General features: G+C 49.5%; 1 protein-coding gene across 1 annotated transcript; it reads right to left on the reverse strand.

Moving 5' to 3' along the window:
* Window positions 1-4,201: 4,201 nt before the first annotated feature.
* On the reverse strand, window positions 4,202-21,558 carry LOC310833357 (palmitoyltransferase ZDHHC3-like). Its single transcript, XM_083716058.1, has 9 exons — window positions 21,370-21,558; window positions 19,459-19,547; window positions 14,289-14,371; window positions 12,599-12,711; window positions 11,581-11,642; window positions 9,417-9,537; window positions 7,980-8,052; window positions 6,041-6,170; window positions 4,202-5,672 (listed from the first exon to the last, which is right to left on the reverse strand). The coding sequence occupies exons 1-9, from the start codon at window positions 21,540-21,542 to the stop codon at window positions 5,581-5,583; spliced, it is 936 nt and encodes a 311-aa protein (XP_083572184.1). The 5' UTR covers window positions 21,543-21,558; the 3' UTR covers window positions 4,202-5,580.
* Between the last annotated feature and the right edge of the window lie 464 nt (window positions 21,559-22,022).

Genomic DNA, 22,022 nt, shown 5'->3' on the forward strand with positions numbered 1-22,022 from the left:
GGCCCACCTCCCCTTTCCTACAGAGAGACCATTGTTGTTGCAGCTCCATCAATCTGCATTATTATGTTTAAAGGCATGTTTGCATCTCCACTGCCACAGCAAAATAAGAAGAGGCAGGCCGCTGGATCAATCAAAGGTTTCCTTGCCAGCGGCCTGCTCTTATGGTGGCCAGCCAGACACCTCGAGGGGAAGCCTGCAAACAGGACCTGAGTGCAATGTTCACATTCACAACTGAGAGAGCTAAGATGACCTGTTAAGAAAGCTAACTGCTCCTCTACAGACGGGGCGGTGGGGATTTCAGGAACAGGGCACCGAGCGTGAATGCACACGCCGCTCCTGGGACTCTGTTTTTGACATCAAGACTGAGCTCACAGCCCCCCTCCCCCAATGCACTCCTAGTCTCCCCTTCTTTCTTTGGTTCAGCAGCTTAATTTGAGAAGGGAGAAGAGACTTCTCGGTTGTTGTCATTGTTAAACAGTCAGGAATCTGAAGCCCTTGCCAAATCAAAGTCATCCAGAGAGCTACCCGCTGATCCCAGTCTACTTTCTGCCCGTCTCCCAGTTGTGCTTGGCCTCCATATAAGATGCCGCTCAAGCTGTGCGTAGTTAAGAGACCGGGGCCACGAGAGCTGTGTTAAGATTCCAACACCACTGCAAGACACAAGCAAAGGATTCTATATCCTGAAGATGCATGCTCTTTTAGGAAAAACAACAACACATATCTAGACAGCAGGGGGAGGACAGGGAGGGCTTTGCCTGCCAAAGTCTCACACCTGTCATCTATCAGAAGTTCAGGGTGTTGGATGGCTGGTTGAAGACTAGGCCCAGCAGAAGAAAAAAACAAAGGGATGCAAAAGCCTGGATCTTATACAGGCAACTGAAGGCAGCTTTTCCTCTGTGCCACCCAGCAGAAGAGAGCTCAGCGATGAGAGCCTGGAGTTTTGCACTAACAAAACAGAAGTTCCCAAACTGTGCGACTGGAATGAAATGATGTAACTGGAATGAAATGACCTACAATAATTTAGACTCCTAGAATCTTAAGAGTTGGAAGGGACCTTGAGGGTTATCTAGCCCGACCTCCTGCAATGCAGGAATGTTCGGAATGGCAATATATCTTTTTCGGAGGGAATCATTGCACAGCTTTGATCTGGGCAGTGGGTGGTGGAGAGACTGGAAGATTAAAGCTGCAAATCGCAATACTAGGGCAGATGAGCAAAAGTGGGGCAGGCAGCAAAGGCATGCAAAAGGGGCAGAAGAGCAGCAGCAGTGATCTCCTGGCAGCGGCACCGTCCTTGCTGGGATGGTGGCAAAGCCCGCTGCTGCCTTGCCCCAGTGTGCAGTAGTGCCACCACAACTCTGCCTCCTGTGCCCCTGCTGAGAACAGACTAAATTTTACTCAAGACAGACCCACCGAAATTAATAGATCTAAGTCAGTTGTGTTCATTAATTCCAATAAGACTATTCTGAGAGTAGGGTTAGCAGAGTCTTAACTTTGGGAGCCCGATAACTGTGCAAAGAAATGAGGAGACTCCTTCAGAGCACTGGATTCCCGAGTGAGAGATATTTTCTTTCTCTCTTTCTTTTAAACCAGAAATTTGGCTATTCTCTGCAGCAATGAGGACCGGAACCTTGCTTTTAAAAAAAAGAAGCAGCAGCAAAATGTGCTCCAGTTGCCGGATTCCTTGCTCCTTGGCACCCTCTCCAGCGTGAAGATGTCAAGACCGATCGTCTGTGGGGTTTGCAAAACAAGCTGCTCATCTTTGAGATGGGCGGGCATCACATTTGGTTCAAAGGGAACAAGTGGCATCCTGTTATTAAACGAAGCATCAGTGCAAACACATCCTGAGAAAATAAATAAAGCGGCAGAACACTTAAGACTTAATCCACAGCCAGAGCTGCTTTGTCCGCAGGGCACCGGGGGCAATCAATCGCTCACCCTCCAGTTCCTGACACTTGCATCTGGGGCTGTCTAGACTTTCATTAGAGGGTAGGAAATTATCCCAATTAAATCCCAGAGACATTCTTCCCCTCCTCACCACACACACACCCCCAACTGCGCCGCAGTTAGGTTCACAGCTCAAAACTTGTTTGCCAAGTCTGAGCGAAAACCACCCCGCTTTTTTAAAAAGTTGGATGGATAGCAGGGTCAGGCATCAGGGAGATAGTGGTAGAAAAAAGCCTCATTCTAGCACAGACCAGAGCACAGGGAATTAACACAGCGTGTAGAAAGGAGTGGGGGAATGAGAATGTTGCAGTATAGGGAGGTGGCTGGACTACTACCCCCATTATTCCTTGACCACGAACCATGCTGGAGTGGATAGGATATGGAAACCAGCAACATCTGGGGGAGGGTGTCTCACACTGACTCCCCAGGTTGTAGCACTCGGCTGAAAGTAAGGCTGCAACCTGCTTTATTTATTTTTTTAAACCAATTACTGTACGTTGTATGAGCCTGGCTAGATTTAGTTTGCCATTTAAACTTGCACATGGGTAAAAACACTTCTGAAACAGAAGGCATGCATTGTTTTCAGACAACGGACACGCACAGGGCATTCTGTTAGAAGAGGCCTTCCTCTCTGCTTTTGGTTGCAATGCTGATGCTTAGTTGCTTTACCCGTTTAGCATACTTCAAATAATATTCTATTATAACATGATCACTGCAGATGGTGACAGCAGCCACGAAATTAAAAGACGCCTGCTTCTTGGGAGAAAAGCAATGACAAACCTAGACAGCATCTTAAAAACTAGAGACATCAGCTTGCCAGCAAAGGTCCGTATAGTAAAAGCTATGGTTTTCCCAGTAGTGATGTATGGAAGTGAGAGCTGGACCATAAAGAAGGCTGATCGCCGAAGAATTGACGCTTTTGAATTATGGTGCTGGAGGAGACTCTTGAGAGTCCCATGGACTGCAAGAAGATCAAACCTATCCATTCTGAAGGAAATCAGCCCTGAGTGCTCACTGGAAGGACAGATTGTGAAGCTGAGGCTCCAATACTTTGGCCACCTCATGAGAAGAGAAGACTCCCTGGAAAAGACTCTGAGTTGGGAAAGATGGAGGGCACAAGGAGAAGGGGACGACAGAGGACGAGGTGGTGGGACAGTGTTCTCGAAGCTACCAGCATGAGTTTGTCCAAACTGCGGGAGGCAGTGGAGGACAGGAGTTCCTGGCGTGCTCTGGTCCATGGGGTCATGAAGAGTCAGACACGACTAAATGACTAAACAACAACAACATAACATGATATATTTCTAGCCACCTTGAGAAGTAGAATCGAAGCCTGGGCTATAAGGCGACATAATAAATAGATAAGTACCACCCAACCCAAGGGCAGTAGTGTAGGATTAGCAAGTCGGGGTGTGGGGGAAACACATGACACAATGGGGATCAAATGCGACACACTTCTTGTGCTTTGAAAGGCAGTGGAGGCTGCTCCATTCAGGGGAATGGGGCACTGCCCCACAACCCTTAGTCCGCTCTCAGCCATCCCCAGCCTGCTTGCCGGTCCAAGGGGGGGCCCTGCCTGTCACCTTCCTCCTCCTCCGTCTCGGGAGAAGGATGGGGACAAAACTAGACTCCATTGGCTCCGTCACTCATTGGTTGCAGCTCTGCCTGTCATTGACTCTGGCTCCGCCTCCTGCAGGGCTCCCAGATTCTGCCCTACAAACTCTAATGGATACCAGCCACCATTTTAAGATGAGTTTCAGGGAGTAATTATTTCAGAGGAGGCCGCCACCCTCTGCTGAAGTACTAAGGGCAGGAGAATCTGCCCCCTACTAAAAAGGGCTTCTCTGGTGCTCCCCCCCCCCCCAAGAAAAATAGGTGCCAGAACTCACCATGAAGTTGCTACAGTAAGTCGCCAGGTGACTTGGGGCAGCCTTGAATAGACAACAGACAACACAGCAGTGTTCACCAGCCACGGAGGTGATAAAAACTACGGCAAGCTGTTTGGTCTGGGGGTTGCCCCTGGTTCTGGTACAGGTCAAATAAATGTGCCCTGCCCCCTGCCCCATTCTTTTAGATTCAGGCAGATGGCTAGGGCAGCTTGGAAGGGCCCTCGTGCAAACACGCCCACGTGCAACAGTAGAAGCCTAGCTGGAAAGCTTAAAGCCCACTGCCGCTATACGGGAATTGGATTGAAGAAATGGAAATACTAATTTGCCCTACCCCCATAGCTTGACCAACTGTGGCTAGATCTAAAAAAAAGTAGACTCACACACTGGCCAGCTTCGCTTTGGACTTGAAATGTTCATTTTGGGCCTCTCGGAAGTACGTAAAGGCAAGAAGCAGGTGGGAGGGTGCTGGCCTGCAATGTCACCCACCTGAGAGGTGCTGGAACCGCGCTCCAGTGTGCTCTGGCTGAAAAAAAGCCCTGGGCCTCCCTTTTCTCCAGTTATTGAGCAGCTCAAATGATGCTGGAAACCCAGCCTCTTAATTTCAAGGCCTCCGGGGAACCTTGGGGTGGGGGCCAATCCAGCAAAGGAAACAAGGAATCCCCCCAGTGATTAGACACAAAAATGACAGAAACCTCCTGAACACCTCCCCAAGCAGAGGATGCAGCAAGTCCCTGCGCACCACAAAGCATGATGTTCCGACTCTTATGTTTCAAGAAAGCTCAAGGAACTGCTGGGAATGTGCTGGAAGGCAATATACACACAACACTCACAGCAAACCAGAAGGATAAGCAGATATCCTGGATGAGACTGGTGTAGCGTGGGGAGGTGCGGCTGCATGCTCTTCACACCCACCTGAGCTATCCATGGTCAAATCCACTGGAGGGCAGCCAGCCCCCGCCCTCTGAAAAAGGAAACCCCAAGGGGATGCTAATACAAGGTACTCCCTCCTCTGGGACAGCTGTTCACCATCAGCCTCCGACATGCTTTCAGTCCACAGCAGAGCATCAGAGGCTGAAGGAAGCTGAAAGTGGAAGCATGTACCAAACACTGCCACCCTCGGGGCTGAAATCAGGTGAGCAAAAGCAAGGCTGGGGTCCCTAGTGGGCAGAGGTCACAGCTCTCCAGAGTAGGAGGCTAATGCCCGCATTATTATTATTATTATTATTATTATTATTATTATTATTATTAGATAGGCCAGAGCTTGATCTCTTTGGGCAGCCTGGTAAAGGACGCAGGCTTAAATACGGCCTTCACAGGCAAGGTGAGGCAGGAAGGAAGGAAGGAAGGGGCTCAAATTCACATGCTTCACACCAGGGCCCAAGGCGCATTAAGGGCCGCTTCTGAGAGTGATCTCTGCTGTGTGCAGCACCCCAATTCTGAGTGTTACACAGGTTGAGCCAAGAGTTCGAAATACGAGGACCTCCTGCTGAGCTCCACTTCAAGGGAGAGCATGCTCTGTTCCCATTGGGATGAAGAGCATCAACACTTATAGTACACACACAAACACACACACACACACACACACACACACACAAACACTCCCCTCCCGAGGAAACCGTTTCCCCACCAGGGGGAAAACGTTAGGAAACTGCAGCCACCATTGCCTCCACAGAAGGTGGCCAATGAAACTGAACGGAACCTCTGCCTCCACCAATAGAAAGAGAGCCCGAAGAGAGAGCAGTCCAGGAAGTCACACGTCGTAGTTGGGCAAGTAGCTATAGGAGGGCCCGTTGGCTGACGGAGAGCTGCAGTTGCACGGGAAGAACCAGCAGATGACGAGACCTAGGGGGTGAGAGAGGGAAGGAGGGTTGGACGCACACAGCTCATCATGGACGCTTGCCTCTAATGCTGGGATGGGGAATCCAGCGCCCTCTGGCTGAGGAGGGACTCCCAGCCCGCATCAGCCCCAACCAATATGGTCGATGGCACAGAACGATGGGAGCTGGAGTTCAGCATCTTCCAGATACAGGTGTGTTTGGTCCCCGGGATGTTGCTGATTTACAGCTCCCATGCCGGCTGAGGATGATGGGACTTGTAGCACAGCAACATCTGGAGGTTCTCTCTGCCTAATCTAGAGGGCCGCTGGCTTCCCGGCACTGCTTTAACAGACCAGCAAGAACATACGCCAGTCATCACCACCCCAGACCTACCTCGGCCAAAGACTTCCCGCAGGAGGGCGATCTTGGGCTTCCGCGTATGCGAGACTTCCCGCCGTGCCTCTTTCAGGAGCCGGTTGCGCAGCTGCTCAATTGGGGTCTCGTCCGTGATAATGGAGACCAGCTGGGAGAAGTGATGCACATTAGGCAGTTAGGGGGTGGGCAGGATATGTTTTGAGACACACACACACAAGCACTTGTGTCTGTCTTTTGATCCATGCGATACTAACATTCCCTTTCTCCTAATAGCACCACCACCAGTGCATCTTTTTGGGGTGAAGGTTATCCTTGGCAACTCAGGAGGTGCTGGGCAAAATCTGAAAGCTTGCCCACCTGTCCCCCCCTAATACCTGAACAACACCCTGTGATAGCAGTGAGGCTTCATTGCTCTATTTGTATGCCGCCCTCCTACAGTTAAACCTCGTTCAAGGTGGCTTACAACTAGGGCCAGATGAGATATCAATAAATCGTCCAAAACCAGTTTGAAGTCCATATCGTGATAATGGTTTCATAATTTTTTTAAAATTAAAAACAAACATTATTATTTACAATGCATGTACAACCACACAATTACACCAACTCAAATACCGACAATACAAAAATACAAACATAAATGCCACACCTATGTGACTCTCATAATTTTTGACCTGGCAATATATCGCAAATCCTGATTTGTGTGTGGGTGCTACGCAAAAATCACGATGCAGGAAAAATTGTGAAGCCAGCCAGTGCCTCTACATGGCTCCATCCTAATTTCAGACATTGTGATGTATCAATATATTGTGATGTTTAGCTGGTGATATATCACAATTCTGAAATCCAGATATCGCTCAGCCCTACTTGCAACCTCAAAAAACGTACATAATTCACTCTAACAGTTACCAAAACGTAACAAAATTTAGCCACAAACAATAAAGCAATGGAAACATCTCAATAAATATGCAAGCCTGATGTGCATGATTCACAGTAAGATCTAACAAGACCTTGGGAAACCACTGCTGTTCACAGCAGAGAGGACCCAACCTGCAAAAAGCTGCACCCTATACTCAGTGGGGCTCATAGCTCAATGGTACAGCACACTGCTTGGCATGCAGAAATCGCTCCCACCCTCGCCAGTTCCAATGTACAGCAACAACCCCTGCCAAGACCGTAGAGAGCCACTGCCAATTAAAAGAGGCCACCCTGGGCTGCGCAGTCCACTGATTGGACACTTTACCAGGCAGCTCCAGGCAGCTGTTGATATTTGATAGTGTCTGTGCCATGAACACAGTTTCTCTTCTAGTCCTCTGCAGGAAAACCAGCACCAGCAACTGGAAGAAGGCTGGGGGAAAGGACTTGCCACTGTTGCCCTCCCCAGCATCTCCCTTTTGCTGCCGTTAAATCTTCTCCAGAGGAGAGATGAGGGAGCCAGCTGTACGCCTAGTGAGAAGACCCCTCCCTCTCTGAACTGTGTCTTAGTCAGGCTGCTGAGGTTCCTTGGAGTGGAATCAGCCCAGCGCCAGCAGCTGGAACTTAATTGCTTGTAAAATAAAATATTAAAAAATTGCTCTGTGCTGGCATATTCAAGTCTAGATTATTCCTAGTACTGAATCCATTCCAATGTTGTTAAATTGCCGCTTTCTTTAAACTTGCTTCAATTTATGGATGCATTTTGACAACAGCTTTCTCTCCCACCCTACAAAGTTTTGTGTTTTGCTAATAAGTGTTGTAGCCACACTGGGCCCAGCTCAGTGTGGAAAGGCGACATATAAATAAACTATTTTTAAAATCTATTGATTTGGAACTATTTGTAAAAAAATAATTGGTTGGGGGGGCGTTGCTGTTGTTTTTAATAAATGGCTGACAAACTAAAAAGGTTGCCAAACAATTAAAAAACCAAGTCGTCCCGCCCCCCCCGCCCCCCCCCCCTGCCGCTGCAAGCCTTAAAATCTACCTGGTCATAAAATATGACTGTGACAAAGAGGCCAAAGAGGATGGATTCTACCAGCAAGATGATGCGGTGAGCGCTGGAAGGAGGAAAGGGGAAAGTACAGTCAGTCTGTTAACTAGGAACACTACTACTCCAACTTGTGTTTCCGGAGGGGCAGCAGAGCGCACGGGACTATTTTTTAAAATAGGGCTGAGCTGTGCTTCACATGTGTACCAGGCACCTCCAAACAGCTATTCCCCTCACAGAGCTACAATTCCCAGAGTTCCACGGGAAGAGGGATTACTTGTTAATCCACTCTGGGAACTGTAGCTCTGTGAGGGGGTGGAGAGGTGCCTCCAAACAGATAACAAATGAGTTCCCAGGATTCTTTGGGGGGAAGTGTGACTATTTAAAGTGGTATGATACTGCTCTAAATGCAGAGTGCAGATGGGGCCTACATTAAAGGTAAAGGTATCCCTGCCCGTACGGGCCAGTCGTGTCCGACTCCAGGGTTGTGTGCCCATCTCACTTAAGAGGCCGAGGGCCAGCGCTGTCCGGAGACACTTCCGGGTCACGTGGCCAGCGTGACAAGCTGCATCTGGCGAGCCAGCACCAGCGCAGCACACAGAAACGCCGTTTACCTTCCCGCTATAAAGCGGTACCTATTTATCTACTTGCACTTAAGTGTGCTTTCGAACTGCTAGGTGGGCAGGAGCTGGGACCGAAAGACGGGAGCTCACCCTGCCGCGGGGATTCGAACCGCCGACCATGCGATCGGCAAGCCCTAGGCACTGAGGTTTTACCCACAGCGCCACCCGCGTCCCTTGGGGCCTACATTAGGCATGCCTAATTAACTGGAGAACTCAAACATGGTATAACCCATTCTTTCCATTTCTTCTCCACATGAAATTGTTCTAACATTGATGCCTTCGCTGCTTAAATCGCTTCGAGGTCACGTTCGCAGGAAGCGATTCAGAAGTGAAACGGAATAAATAAATAGCCCGTGGCAGCAGGGAATGCGGCCCTCGACGGGAGGGGGGGAGCCTTCCCCCACCCCCACGATTGTGGACAGAGAGACCCTAAGCAGGAGGAAGCAGGCGAGGAGGCTGCGGGGGTTGGACAAAGGGACAACGCCCTACCCTCGGCTGCTCCCATTTTCCAAAGAGAGAGGGGGGGAGAGGGAGGGAGGGTGTGCTGCTCATTTATAGAAAAGCCAGCATGGAGCTTCCTCCCCTCCCCTTGGCATTCAGCCAAAGCTCTGGAGCTCCAGCTGTTCTTGGCAAGAACTGTGTGACATGGCAATTTCTTTTCTTTTCTTCGTCTTATTAATTTTTTTTGTTTTTGCAAAAGGCCAAGCTGAGGCATCTACAGGGTCTCTAGAACTCTCCCTGCCCCAGCAACCGGGGGGGGGGGGGGCGGCGGATTCTTAGCTTGGTGGCAGGAGGAGGATGTGGGACTCACATTTGGATGCGATTGTTGGAAACGCCTCCTTCGGCTCCTTCGGCCTTCCCGGCTGAGCTCTTGTCCGTGGGCCAAAGCCAGGTGGTCAAGACCAGCCCCATGGCGTAAAGGCTGGCCAAGCCTGTGGCCGGGAGAACCAGGTCAGCGAAGGCCAAGAGGGAGAGGAAAGACGAAAAGAAAAAAGGGTTATCAACGCAGGCATTGTGCATTTCATCATTCCCTCGGGGATACATGTCATAAATCCCCAAGTATGGTCAGGACAGAGCTGAAGCTTGAAAGGGTTTTTTGGGTGGGGAGGCAGGCTTTCTGCTCAACTTCCAGATGCCTTAGAAGACCAACTTTTGAAAAACTTCTAGCTTGCAAGAACAGGAGATAAAGGAGACAGTGAATAGGAATGAGGGGTTAATCCAAATCCTTTACAGCAGGGGTGGGGAGTGGGGGTTCATTTTATTTTGGTCTGGAGTCACATTCTCCTGGGAGCAACCTGTCAGGGGCTGCATTCTGGTGGTGGGTGGGACCACTCCAACTTAATACAGTGGTACCTCTGGATGTGAACAGGATCCGTTCCGGAGCCCCGTTCGCATCCTGAAGCGAACGCAACCCGCGTCTGCACACGCTGCGATCCGCCGCTTCCGCATGCGACGGCATTTTGAGTGTCTGCACATGCGGCGAAACCCGGAAGCAATGCTCTCCATTACTTCTGGGTCGCCGTGGAGCGCAACCCCAAAAATATTCATCCCAAAGCTACTTAAACCTGAGGTATGACTCTAACATTTTTATTCTTTCTATGCCGCCCATCTCACTGGGTTGCCCCAGCCACTCTGGGTAAGGTAAAGGTAAAGGTACCCCTGCCCGTACGGGCCAGTCTTGACAGACTCTGGGGTTGTGCGCCCATCTCACTTAAGAGGCCAGGGGCCAGCGCTGTCCGGAGACACTTCCGGGTCACGTGGCCAGCGTGACATTGCTGCTCTGGCGAGCCAGAGCCGCACACGGAAACGCCATTTACCTTCCCGCTAGAAAGCGGTCCCTATTTATCTACTTGCACCCGGAGGTGCTTTCGAACTGCTAGGTTGGCAGGCGCTGGGACCGAGCAGCAGGAGCGCACCCCGCCGCAGGGATTCGAACCGCCGACCTTTCGATCGGCAAGTCCTAGGCGCTGAGGCTTTAACCCACAGCGCCACCTGCGTCCCGCGCCTCTCTGGGTGGCTCCCAACAAAATATTAAAAACACAATGAAACATCAAAAGTTAAAAATGTCCTCTCCCTCTGACTCCCCTGTCTCCTTCTCCTGACACCCATCTCCCTGCCCTCTCTTGACACCATGCTCTTCCTCCCCAGACAGAAGGGAGGAACAGGCTGCTATTGCCAGAGGTCTGAACTGATCCTTTGAAGAGGGCTTCTGACATCAGGCCAAGGGTCAGGGTTGCTCTGGTCCAATATTGCTTATCCCTGCTCTACACAAAATGTTAAGTTTTGATAAGTCAAGGGAGGAAAGTGTTATTTTTGTCTTGGGAGGGAGCTCTAGACCTAGATGGGGAGGTCAGGCATTGACAGGGGGCAGCCTGGCAAAGGAGCAAAGGGGTAGGAAGGCAGAACCAGCAGAGTGGCTGGAGGAAGCAATGAACCTAGATGACCCTTCTATGATTATGTGATTCTATGAACCGCTCGGTTGGTGGCAGGTGAGTTGGGAGCAACAAAGGACATTAAAAGTTAAGCAGGTAAACAAGCAAACAGGGACTCTCAACCCTCAAAGAGACAAAGAAACTTGTCAGGCGCTGAGAACAATTCCAAGTTTTACAGAGAGGAGGAAGAGGAAGACTGTGTGCCTTGGAGAAGAGGAGCCCCTAGTGGGGAAAGACAGGGAACGCTGCTTTGATTTCAGAGATTAACCAGAGGGGACATCTAATAAACTGGGCTGGATCGACTTCAGTCGCCACAATCCCTCAGTCCACAGTGCTCTTCGGACAGGAACGAGGGCAGCTCAACCAACAAACGCAACCTTAAACCCTCATTTTTTTGCCCTAGGTAGGCAAAGAAGGGACCCACGGGGCGGTGGGGCATTAAGCAGAGAGGTAAATTGCTACCCACAATGCCCTGGGACCCACCCCACCCTCCACAGTAGCTCCTCCCCCAAACCACGGACCGGTGGCATGTTCCCGACATACCTGTATAGAAGAGAAACTGGATGAAGTATTTCTGGTTCAGTTCCCCCACGCAGTTGTTGATCCTACCAAGAGAGCGTTTGTGTGTGTTAGAAAGAAAAGTGGACAACTAGGAATGAGATGAAGCTGTCAAGTCTGGCTTCTCTCGAGTTTCTCCAATCTTCAGTTCAGCTCTCTACATTTCCACATGAGTTTGCAATTAAAAAAAAAAAATCTCATGGAAATTCATCAGCGTTTTTCTGTGAATTTCTCCTACTATACACATTTGTATATGCAATTTCCCCCTAATACAGTCATTTCTGCAAAGCAATATTGACTAATATAATGTGTTCTGTATGTAATTTTCACTAACACGTGGATTTGCATGCACGCATTAGTACATTCATTTTTGCACACGTTACCCGGGTGAAAGAACTTTAAATGCCTGCTGGGCACTTTTCCATTCCATTCAGTTTAGGTGGACAATTGAACACCCATCTTTCCACAACAGCCAGCAGATTTCTGATTTTAACTTTTTATATGGAGTTTATTGTATGGTTTCATGGACAATTGTCATAAACCACTCTACTGCTGTTGCTTTTATTGAATAGTGGTAGATAAATATATTTCTAACAAATAGGTAATTAACCTGCATGCAAAATTTGGAGAAGTGTAGATTGCTTTTTTAATAGGTTTTTTTTAAAAAAAAAATATCTAGTGTGAATTTCGAAGGATGGTTGTGTTTTGGTTCACAAATCATTTCAGAAAATGGGAATTGGGGAGATTCGCCTTCATATGCAAACTGAACCATATTCCTCCCCACCACCCCCACCCCAGGGACAACAGCTCACATTAAAATTAAAAAGGGTGGTTCTTCTGGTTCCCAAAGATGAGATGGGGTTGGGGAGGCTGATGCTGTCCCTCATACCACTGACTGAGATGGGAAGCCCTCTTCTCTGGGGAGGAAGCAAGGGGAGCGAAAGGCACCATCGAACCCTGACACACACAGATCAAGGCAGGCCCTCCATGGCAGGATCCTCACCAAGGGCAGTGGTGGTCCATGCGGCGCACACAGCGGTGGCAGACGCGGCAGTGGTGCGCCCGGGGCGGCCGGTATGTCTCACAGCGGTTACACACTGTCCAGTCCTCATTGTTCTAGGGAGGCAAAGAAGAAGATGGCAGAGGAACCAAAGGGTGTTTGTCACCTGCTCTGCTTCTGTTTCTGGTGGTGCTTGAGCTTCCTTTCACCTCCTCCCTCCCATTCCATTTTCCCTTGCCTGACATATCCTCTTTGTACAGAAGCCCATGGGCAGAGGCCACCTTCATGCTGATTTTTGTAAGCCGCTCAGAGAGCCTTTTGGGTCAAAGTGCAGGGTGCAAATGCAAGGAACCATCAAATGGAATTAACACTGCCTCCCTCAGACTACAGTTCATCTGCACACAAGGGGTCTAAGTTCTGAGAGGTTAAACCTTTGTCTGGACTGGACTGCTGCAGACTGAACGTCATAAGAACCTATGAAGAGCCCTGCTGAATCAGGCTCAAATCCCATCTAGCCTAAAATCCTGTTCCCTCTCAGGGCTGACTCCAGGGCTGGTTCCATCGGTGGGCTCTGTCAGCCTTCCCCTGCCATGAAATGAAAGCACTGCTCCGAGAAGCACCAGGAGCCTGGATTCAGCCACCCTTTTAATTTCACACCATGGCCCCAAGCTAAAGCTGCACCTGGGGCATTGTGGGAAATTTAAAAGGTCAGCAAGCCACAGCCTCCCTGCACTGTTTGCAATTGTCTATAGAAAGCAATCCTGTGAGTTGTATATATAAAGCATAAACACGGGAGCTGCATATATAAAGCAAGACTGTGGGATGCAGGGGTGATCTGACTCAGAGTCCCACAAACTCTGCTCCGTTGGAGACCACAAGAGGAGAAGCAGCTGGAATCTATTACTGTTGCTCTTTGGTGCCATTCTACTGAAGATGTTGTTTCAGTAGTTTTATATTTGTTGTTGATATTGTTTTTCCACTGTAAACTGCTCTGTATATTACAGGAGATCTTGCCCTGGGTCCGTGAGCCACCATTTTGTGATTCCCACAATGCCCTTGGGGGCGTCGCCATTTTGAATTTCCAACAAATAATCCTGGGAGCTGTGGTTTGCTAAGGATGCTGTGAGTTGTTACAAGGCCCCTATCCCCCTCGCAGAGCTACCCTTCCTGGAGTGGCTTAACAGTCAAGCCCTCTTCCCAAGGAACTCTAGGAATTGTAACTCTGTGGGCTGAATAGAAGCCTCCTAAGGACTTTCAGTTCCCTTAACAAACTACAATCCCCAGGATTCTTTGAGGGAAGCCGTGATAGTTTAGAGTGGTAGGACTTGAACACAGTGCTGATGGAGCCTCAGTCTGCATGCCTTGCATTTACAGCAGGCAAGGCATTTACCTCTCCGGCAGCTTGTCAGAATGCAAGGTAGCTGCAGAGAATTAAAGCAACTAGCTGCAGCTAGTTGGTGGTGAGCTTGACGGATCACTGGGCTAAGGCAGGTGTGAGGAGCGTGCAGCTGGAACGCAGCATTGCTGTTCCATAACTCCTGCCATTCCTGACCCTGGTCATGCTGGTCGAGGCTGGTGGGAGTTGGGAATCCAGCCCCCATCTGGAGGGCCACAGGTTCCCCACCCCTAGGCTACGGGCAAGGCAGCTTCACATTCCCCTCTCCCCAGGTACAGACTCCTTGCAACAACTCACCCGACTATTCTTGTGCGATCCGCCACTGCCGCTACTCCGCAAGTCAGAGAAGTCAATGGCTGTATCTGGGAGCGGGACCATGCCTGAAAGAGAGCCACAGGCAAGGCTGGGTGTGAGCATGTCAAATCTAATTGATTTTTTGATTTTTTTTTTATGGTGGGGAGCTGTTTCATAAAGGACAAGGCTATTGGTGGCTACCAGACTTGATGGCTATGTTCTCCCATCACTGTCAGAGACAGTAAAGGCGGCGTCAGCGTCCCCCACACTTATGCAGGGGTTACGTTCCAGACCCCCGCACACGTAAGTGACATCATGTAAAGTGGGGGCGCCCTCTAAACACCTTTTAAATGCCCTTTCTGCTGCTTTCTCTTCAATCCAGACCAAAAATACTGTGTCCAAAAATATCCACAAGAAGAACTGAAGTTCTGGGGTTGGCAGGAAGCCGCACAGGAAAGCTGCTGTGGCTGCTGTGCTGCCCCACACACCGGCTGGTAGGGAGTTGTGACTGTTAAAGTGGTGTAAGAGTGGTTTAAGTACAAGGTGTGAATATGACCTCAGGCTAACATTGTTGCTATGAGGATACAAGGTGTGGGGGACCAAATGTGCCACCCTGAACTCCTTGGGGAAAAGAACAGATTAAAAAGTAATGAAAGAATGTTTTTCAAAAAAGGCTCAGAACAGACAGACAGACAGGAGACAGCCTGATGAAGAAATTAAGAAATTAACTTCACACCCATTTACTTATGCTCTTCCTCCAACCTCCCCCTGTTATCTACCATTCCTTTCCTCTTTGTACAGTGGGTGTAAATACATGCATGCACTAACTGCATTTACCCACCAATAGGCCTCAAGGGGATCCCACTGAGTTGTGCTGCAGGGCTGGGAGGCCTGCAGTCTTCTAGGTGTTGCTGGACTCCAGTTCCCATCATGTTGGCTGGGGCTGATGGGAACTGGAGTCCAGGTTCCCAGCCCTGGCGTACTAATTACTTCCAGCATGGCGTTTTTTTCTGCAGAGAAAACAGTTAACTTTATCGTTTCAGTTTTTGCGGTTCTTATCTCAGCAACAAAAAGCTGTTTAAAATGTCCTAAAAAATGCTTTTTGTGTGTGTGCTTCTCCACTGCCAGTTGACCAAGCCTGCATCAATCATTGGCTCCTTTTTTATCCCTTTAATAGCTGCCATATTTAGGAATGGAACCTCCAGGTTTACCTCTGAGCATCTGATGCTTGGGACAAACAGGCAAAGGTGGCTTTTACCCCTCATGCCCTGCTTACGAGTTTTCCTGGAGTGAATGATTGCTCACTACTGGAGCAATGGACTAGATAGATCTTAGTTTTGACCCAGCAAGGAAATTCTTTTATTTTTAAGCAAACAAATCACAGAAAAATCTGAATGTGCGTGGAAGGATCAAGAGAACAGAGCTGTTCTCCTTCTCCCTCCCACCCTGCAAAAGTATATCATGAACTAAATAAACTCCAAGAAACGGGAACAGAATGAACTTCTAACAATGATGCAGGCACATTACTCAATCGAGATGTTCCAGCTCTCAGTGACGCCAACAAAGGCACATTTGCTCAATAAATATTTTGATTTTGCATTTGGAGAGACAGAGAGAGAAAAGATGAAATGTGCAGAGCAGGCTGATTAATTTCAAATATGCCACTTCAGCTGTCTGTCCCAAATGCCACTGGCAAAAGATGATCAAGGACTTCGCTTTTGCTGATCCCATAATAAACACTCGCAAAGATCCACAGGCCCAAGGGCCCTCTTCCAGGGTAAGATGACACCTCCAAGGAAGCCAAGGCAACGACCTTCAGCAGGATCCGGGCAAGCAGTTGCGGAAAAACAACACCCGGCAAAGGAAAGCTGGGCAGCTCCAGTTTCTGCAGTTGCTTTGCTTGGATATGCTGAAAAGGCAGCATCACAGATTGGGGGGGGGGGGCGGCAGCCTGGCAATAGGTGTGGCCTAAAGTGTGCCCCACTGAGGATTAGAATACAGCTCCTAACACAGAGAGAGACCCAGGAATCTCCACTTTCATGGTTTCAAAAAGAATGACTCTAAAGCCCTTCTGTTTGCAAGGGTGGGGGACACCAAGCGGTTGTTTATTATTCTGCAAAAGGTACTGAAATAGGAAGGAGGGGCTGGGGAAGAAGGCACCTAATGGCGAATGGGACGCCTTGTTGAATCAGACACGGGTCCGTCTAGTCCAGCATTCTCTCTTTCACAGAGGCAGCCAACTCGTAAATAGCACAATAAAAAGTGCTCCATCTGGTCCAGTACCCTGTTTCCACAGTGGCCACACCTGATGCTTGTGCTCAGGTCCTGCTACAGGCTGCACAGTGGCCACACTGGGAAGCCTGTAGCAGGACCTGAGCACAAGGACACTCTCCTCTCCTGGGGCTTCCAGCAACTGGTATTCGGAAGAGGAAGCCCATCCCTTGCTTTGTTCCCAGTATCAGATCAGAGGTGCTGCTGGTGTCACGTTGCAGCTGACATCTGAGGCCAGGAGAGCACACAGTTCCCATCACTGCACTTGCCCTGGAGCCTTTATCAGTGTCCTCTGCCACCAGGAAGCTGCCCAGCTGTTTAGGTGAAGAGATGTTCCCTCCATCCTGCCCCCAAAGACCTAAATGTAAGGTTCTACGTTCTCATTCAGGGGTGCCAGCCTGTTGCGCTTTGCCTGCCTGGGTACTCAGCACAGCAGCAACACAGGCTGGAGGGTCAGGATGGGGTTGCAGTCATAAAATTCTGAAACCTGGGAAGTGATGCTGGGCTGCAGAGACGGAACAAAGATCTCCTGAAGCCCAACAACCTCCTTGTCTGAGCTGATATGGTCTTTAACCATAAAGACAGTAATTCTGGGGAGTCTCGATGTCAATGCCACATCCGCCTTATCTGGTCCAGCTCAGGAATTCATGGCTGCCATGGCAACCACGGGATGTCTCAAAACATTACGCAGCCAGTGTATGGTGCAAATCGTACTCTCGATCTAGTCTTTGCTAGAGTGGGTTGGGGGGGGGAGTGTCCTGGCTGACATGGACACATCAGTCTCTAGTGAGATTTGGATTGACTGTGACTGACATTCCCTCATTAGGAGGGTCTGCCTGCCCCCAGATACTTATGGAATCTAAGGAATTCCTGAAGGCTCAGGGGGATTTTCCAGACATGGCTGGTGCTTTGATCGAGGCCCTGGTCCTGTTATGGAATTGCAGAATGGCAAAGGCAAACAAGAAGAAGAAGAAAAGAAGAAGAAGGAGAAGAAGAAGAAGAAGAAGAAGAAGAGTAGTTTGGATTCGATATCCCGCTTTATCACTACCTGAAGGAGTCTCAAAGCGGCTAACATTCTCCTTTCCCTTCCTCCCATACAACAAACACTCTGTGAGGTGAGTGGGGCTGAGAGACTTCAGAGAAGTGTGACTAGCCCAAGGTCACCCAGCAGCTGCATGTGGAGGAGCGGGGAATCGAACCCGGTTCCCCAGATTAAGAGTGTATTGCTCCTAACCACTACACCACACTGGTTAGGTGAGCCACGGGACATTCCTGCACTGCTGAGAAGTTGCCCGTTTATGAAATGCCTTCCCAAGGAAAGTATGTCATGTAGACACTGCATTCTTTTCAGACCAGGCTTTCCATTTGCACAGGTATTTTAAATGATTTTGTTCTTAGCTAGTTGGGTGATTTTATTCCTCTTAATCTTATTGCATTATTGGCTGCTTTCATTTTCTTTTTTTTATTTGCATACTGCTCCAAAATCCGATTTTGGATAAAAGGCAGCTTAATTTTTTAAAAATAAATAAATAAATCTCTTTCCTCCCTGTATTATTTGTTTGAAGCTGAAAGTGCACATATACTTGTGAGGGAATTCCTATTAGCCATAGTGGGGCATTATTTCCAAGCACACAGGATTGTACTTCAAATCATTTTTGAAATGCCATTTAAGCTTGTGGCCAATATTAACCCATTTTGGGACAGCGAGTCCCATAAGGTCACCGTGTACTGGTTAGACAAAGTGTGCACAGCGGAGGCCGGTGCATCCAGGGCAATTGGGACGAGGCTGGGATGCCCAGACAACAAGACACCCCCCTCAGGCCTTGCTGATGTGGTCCAAAGCAAAGCAAAACATTTGGCCCCAGCCTGACTGCAGGAGTTGCCAGAAGGAGGGATACAAGGCGCCATTCAACAGTATTAGGATCTCCACTCTGGATTTGTGTAGCTTTACTCCTCAGCCTTTCTTGGGCTCCAGGATCACTGCAGATGGTGACAGCAGTCACAAAATTAAGACGCCTGTTTCTTGGGAGAAAAGCAATGACAAACCTAGACAGCATCCTAAAAAGCAGAGACATCACCTTGCCGACAAAGGTCCAAATAGTTAAAGCTATGGTTTTCCCAGTAGGGATGTATGGAAGTGAGAGCTGGACCATAAAGAAGGCTGATTGCCGAAGAATTGGTGCTTTTGAATTATGGTGCTGGAGGAGACTCTTGAGAGTTCCATGGACTGCAAGAAGATCAAATGCATCCATCCTTAAGGAAATCAGCCCTGAGTGCTCACTGGAAGGACAGATTGTGAAGCTGAGGCTCCAATACTTTGGCCACCTCATGAGAAGAGAAGACTCCCTAGAAAAGACCCTGATGTTGGGAAAGATGGAGGGCACAAGGAGAAGGGAACGACAGTGGATGAGATGGTTGGACGGTGTTCTCGAAGCTACCAGCATGAGTTTGACCAAACTGTGTGAGGCAGTGGAAGACAGGAGTGCCTGGTGTGCTCTGGTCCATGGGGTCATGAAGAGTCGGACATGACTAAACGACTAAACAACAACTCCTCAGCCTTTTCCTTTCGCATAGATGGTTCCGCAAGGCAGCAGGTATGGATTGATCCTCAAGGCCCCACCAGCCTCAGCTTGTCCTCGTCCAGCTCCCACCGACCTGCTTACTTGCAGTCCAATGTGGCCAGTCAGCCCTCTCCTCCTTAGTCTCAATGTTGCCCTTCAAGAACTCAGGAAGGAGGAGGATGGGAGAAAACTAGAATCAACTGGCTCTGCCTGTCGCTGGCTCTAGCTCTGGCTGTTGTAGGACCCTCTGCCTTTTGTCCTACCAACCTCCACTGAGAGAGAGCAAAACATGGAAGCTGATGACACAGACAGAGCCCAGGTAAGGGGTGAAGGTGTCTTACCTGGGTCGGCAAAGACAGCCCGCGTGTGACAGGCCAAGAGCATCACGACAATGAAGTTGAACGCCACGGCATGGAACGGACACCAGAGGCTGTGACAAATGGAAGCAGTGAGGTCATCAGCATCTCGCAAACTTTCTTTCTTTTTCTCCCCCCCCCCTTCCCCTTTCCCAACAGCTTTTCCAGGAGGCTAACTCAGTGAAATACGAGAGCCCATTCTATCCCTGCGTCATCATAATCATCCCCAAAAACTTGTTATTATCCGATTGCAAACAATGCATTCTGACAGCCAAGCAGGGATCATCTTACTAATGCAGCAAGTCTTGGATTACTTTGTGCATGAAAGGGAGCATATTCACATTTTATTACGGCTGGGACCCAAAAGGCCTCCCATGATTGGACATACTCAGTGGAGGTTTTTTATGTTGTTCCGTTGTGTTTTTGATACTTCCCACTTTCAAAGGGTGGCACTGGGGGTGTAAAGGGGAAGGAAAACACTGTTGTAGAATTCCAAAGTCAAATGTTACTACTGATCCTGGCCTATAAATAACTGACTCTGAATGGTTTCTTGGAAGTAAAAGCCCATGTTTTTCAATCTTTACTCCTTAGTGTGTGTGTTTAGAATCACAGCAGAATTTAGCTAAACTGCGGGAGATAAAAAAGGTGGGCACCAGGTAAGAAAAAAGGCATGCTCAGGACCTGTAAGAAAATCCATGTACCCAAACATAGCAGACACGCTGAACTGGACCAGATGTATGTCTCTAGCCCAACATCCATTTACCAGCTAGGCAAATGCTTCATGAAGGACCACCACCAAGGTTTGAAGGATACAGCCTTTTCTCTGTTGTAATCTCCCAGTGACAAGTATTCAGTGGTAGACTTCCTCAAACATACAGGTTCTGCATAACCATTATTATGTCTATTTAACTAACAGAAATTAAAGGACTCCATGACTGTGCCCTGTGCTGGTGCCCTGAAAATACATGCACTAAAGGAAAAAATATACATCTATTAAGCAACAACAAAAAATAAGGCTGCAGTCTTCTACCTACTTATCCAGGAGCAAGTCCCACAAGGGCAGGGCTGCCTTATAATAAGGGATAATTTATTATTTGTACCCCACCCATCTGGCTGGGTTTCCCCAGCCACTCTGGGTGGCTTCCAACAAAAATTAAAAATACATTAAAATGTCACACATTAAAAACTTCCCTGGACAAGGCTGCCTTCAGATGTCTTCTAAATGTCAGGTAGTTGTTTATCTCTTTGACATCTGATGGGAGGGCATTCCAAAGGGTAAGGAATCCAGAATCCACTAATAGACAATACTTATATTAGAATCAACCAAAATGTCACAAAAGAGTGAGCAAGGTTTTAGCCCACCAGATTTCTTCATCAGGCCAGTTGCTGCACAAAGCAGAACTTGGGGAAGTGAGGGGGGGAGGCAATTAGGTTGGATGTTGGCTCCATGAGTATCCAGCCTCATTTTTGTAGTTATTCACTACCCCACTCCTGGAATTACCGAAACCGATGCAGAGCTCTGGAGAAGCTGAAGGTTTGCTCACTGGCATTTTGTGTCGGCTGGGTTGATCCTAAGCAAAATACTGGTGAAGGGCAGGAAACACGTCCAATGACAGCAGCAGCAACATTATGGCTCGAGGTAGATTCCGAAACTTCCCCCTTTTTTCTGGGAAAGCACCTCTGAGCGTGTGCAGAGTACAGAACCTGCGACCTCCTCCTGCCCCTGAGCTACGGCCCTTCTCCGGCTTCGCTTCTTTCCTCTCCCCCAACACCGTGGGGCAAGGAAACCGCTGACGGGGGGAGGAACAAAACCGAGCCATCCCAAGGGCACCGTGCCCCTGAGCATGTGCAGAGCGAAGGGGTGGGGACCTTCCCTGCGGGGCTGGCGCGCCCTACCTGCCCCGGAAGCCCGGCTGGAGCAGGACATGCTCCAGGATGACGTAGTCGGCGTAGCCCACACTGAGGTACGTAAGCAGCAGGCAGAGGACCCCGCACGGGTCCGCCCGACACCGCCCCTTCCCGCAGCACCAGCACCGACACCGACCCCCGGCCGCCACCGCCGCACCCATGGCAACCCCCGGCAGGCACTTCCGGCGCCGCCTCCTCCCCGCCCGCCAGCCAATCGCAGATCGGGAGAGGGGAGGGGCCGCGGAAGCCGAGGGCGCCGCCGGGGCAGCGTCTCCCTCGCGCTCCTGTTGCCATGGAGACGCGGCCTGGCAGAGGCAGCAGCAGCCCGCTCCAACCTTTTCTTTTGTGCCGGGGGGGGGGGGGCGGCTCCGCCCGCACCTCAGTTTGGGGACGGGCGCGCGGCGTGCGGAGGGGCACCGAAGGCCGAGCAGGCCTTTGAGGTCAAAAAATCTGGGAAATGAAATCAACAACAACCAGCAGAGGCTGGATGGCCATCTGTCATGGATGCTTCAGCTGAGATTCCTGCATTGCAGGGGTTGGACTAGATGACCCTCGGGGTCCCTTCCGACTCTACAAGTCTCTAAGAAGAAGAAAAAACAATGGTGTTGGAGGGTATGGAGTTATGTGACCCCGGAGCCAAG

This window comes from Podarcis gaigeae (genome assembly GCF_964106915.1).
Source record: "Podarcis gaigeae genome assembly, chromosome: 16".
Taxonomy (NCBI): Eukaryota; Metazoa; Chordata; class Lepidosauria; order Squamata; family Lacertidae; genus Podarcis; species Podarcis gaigeae.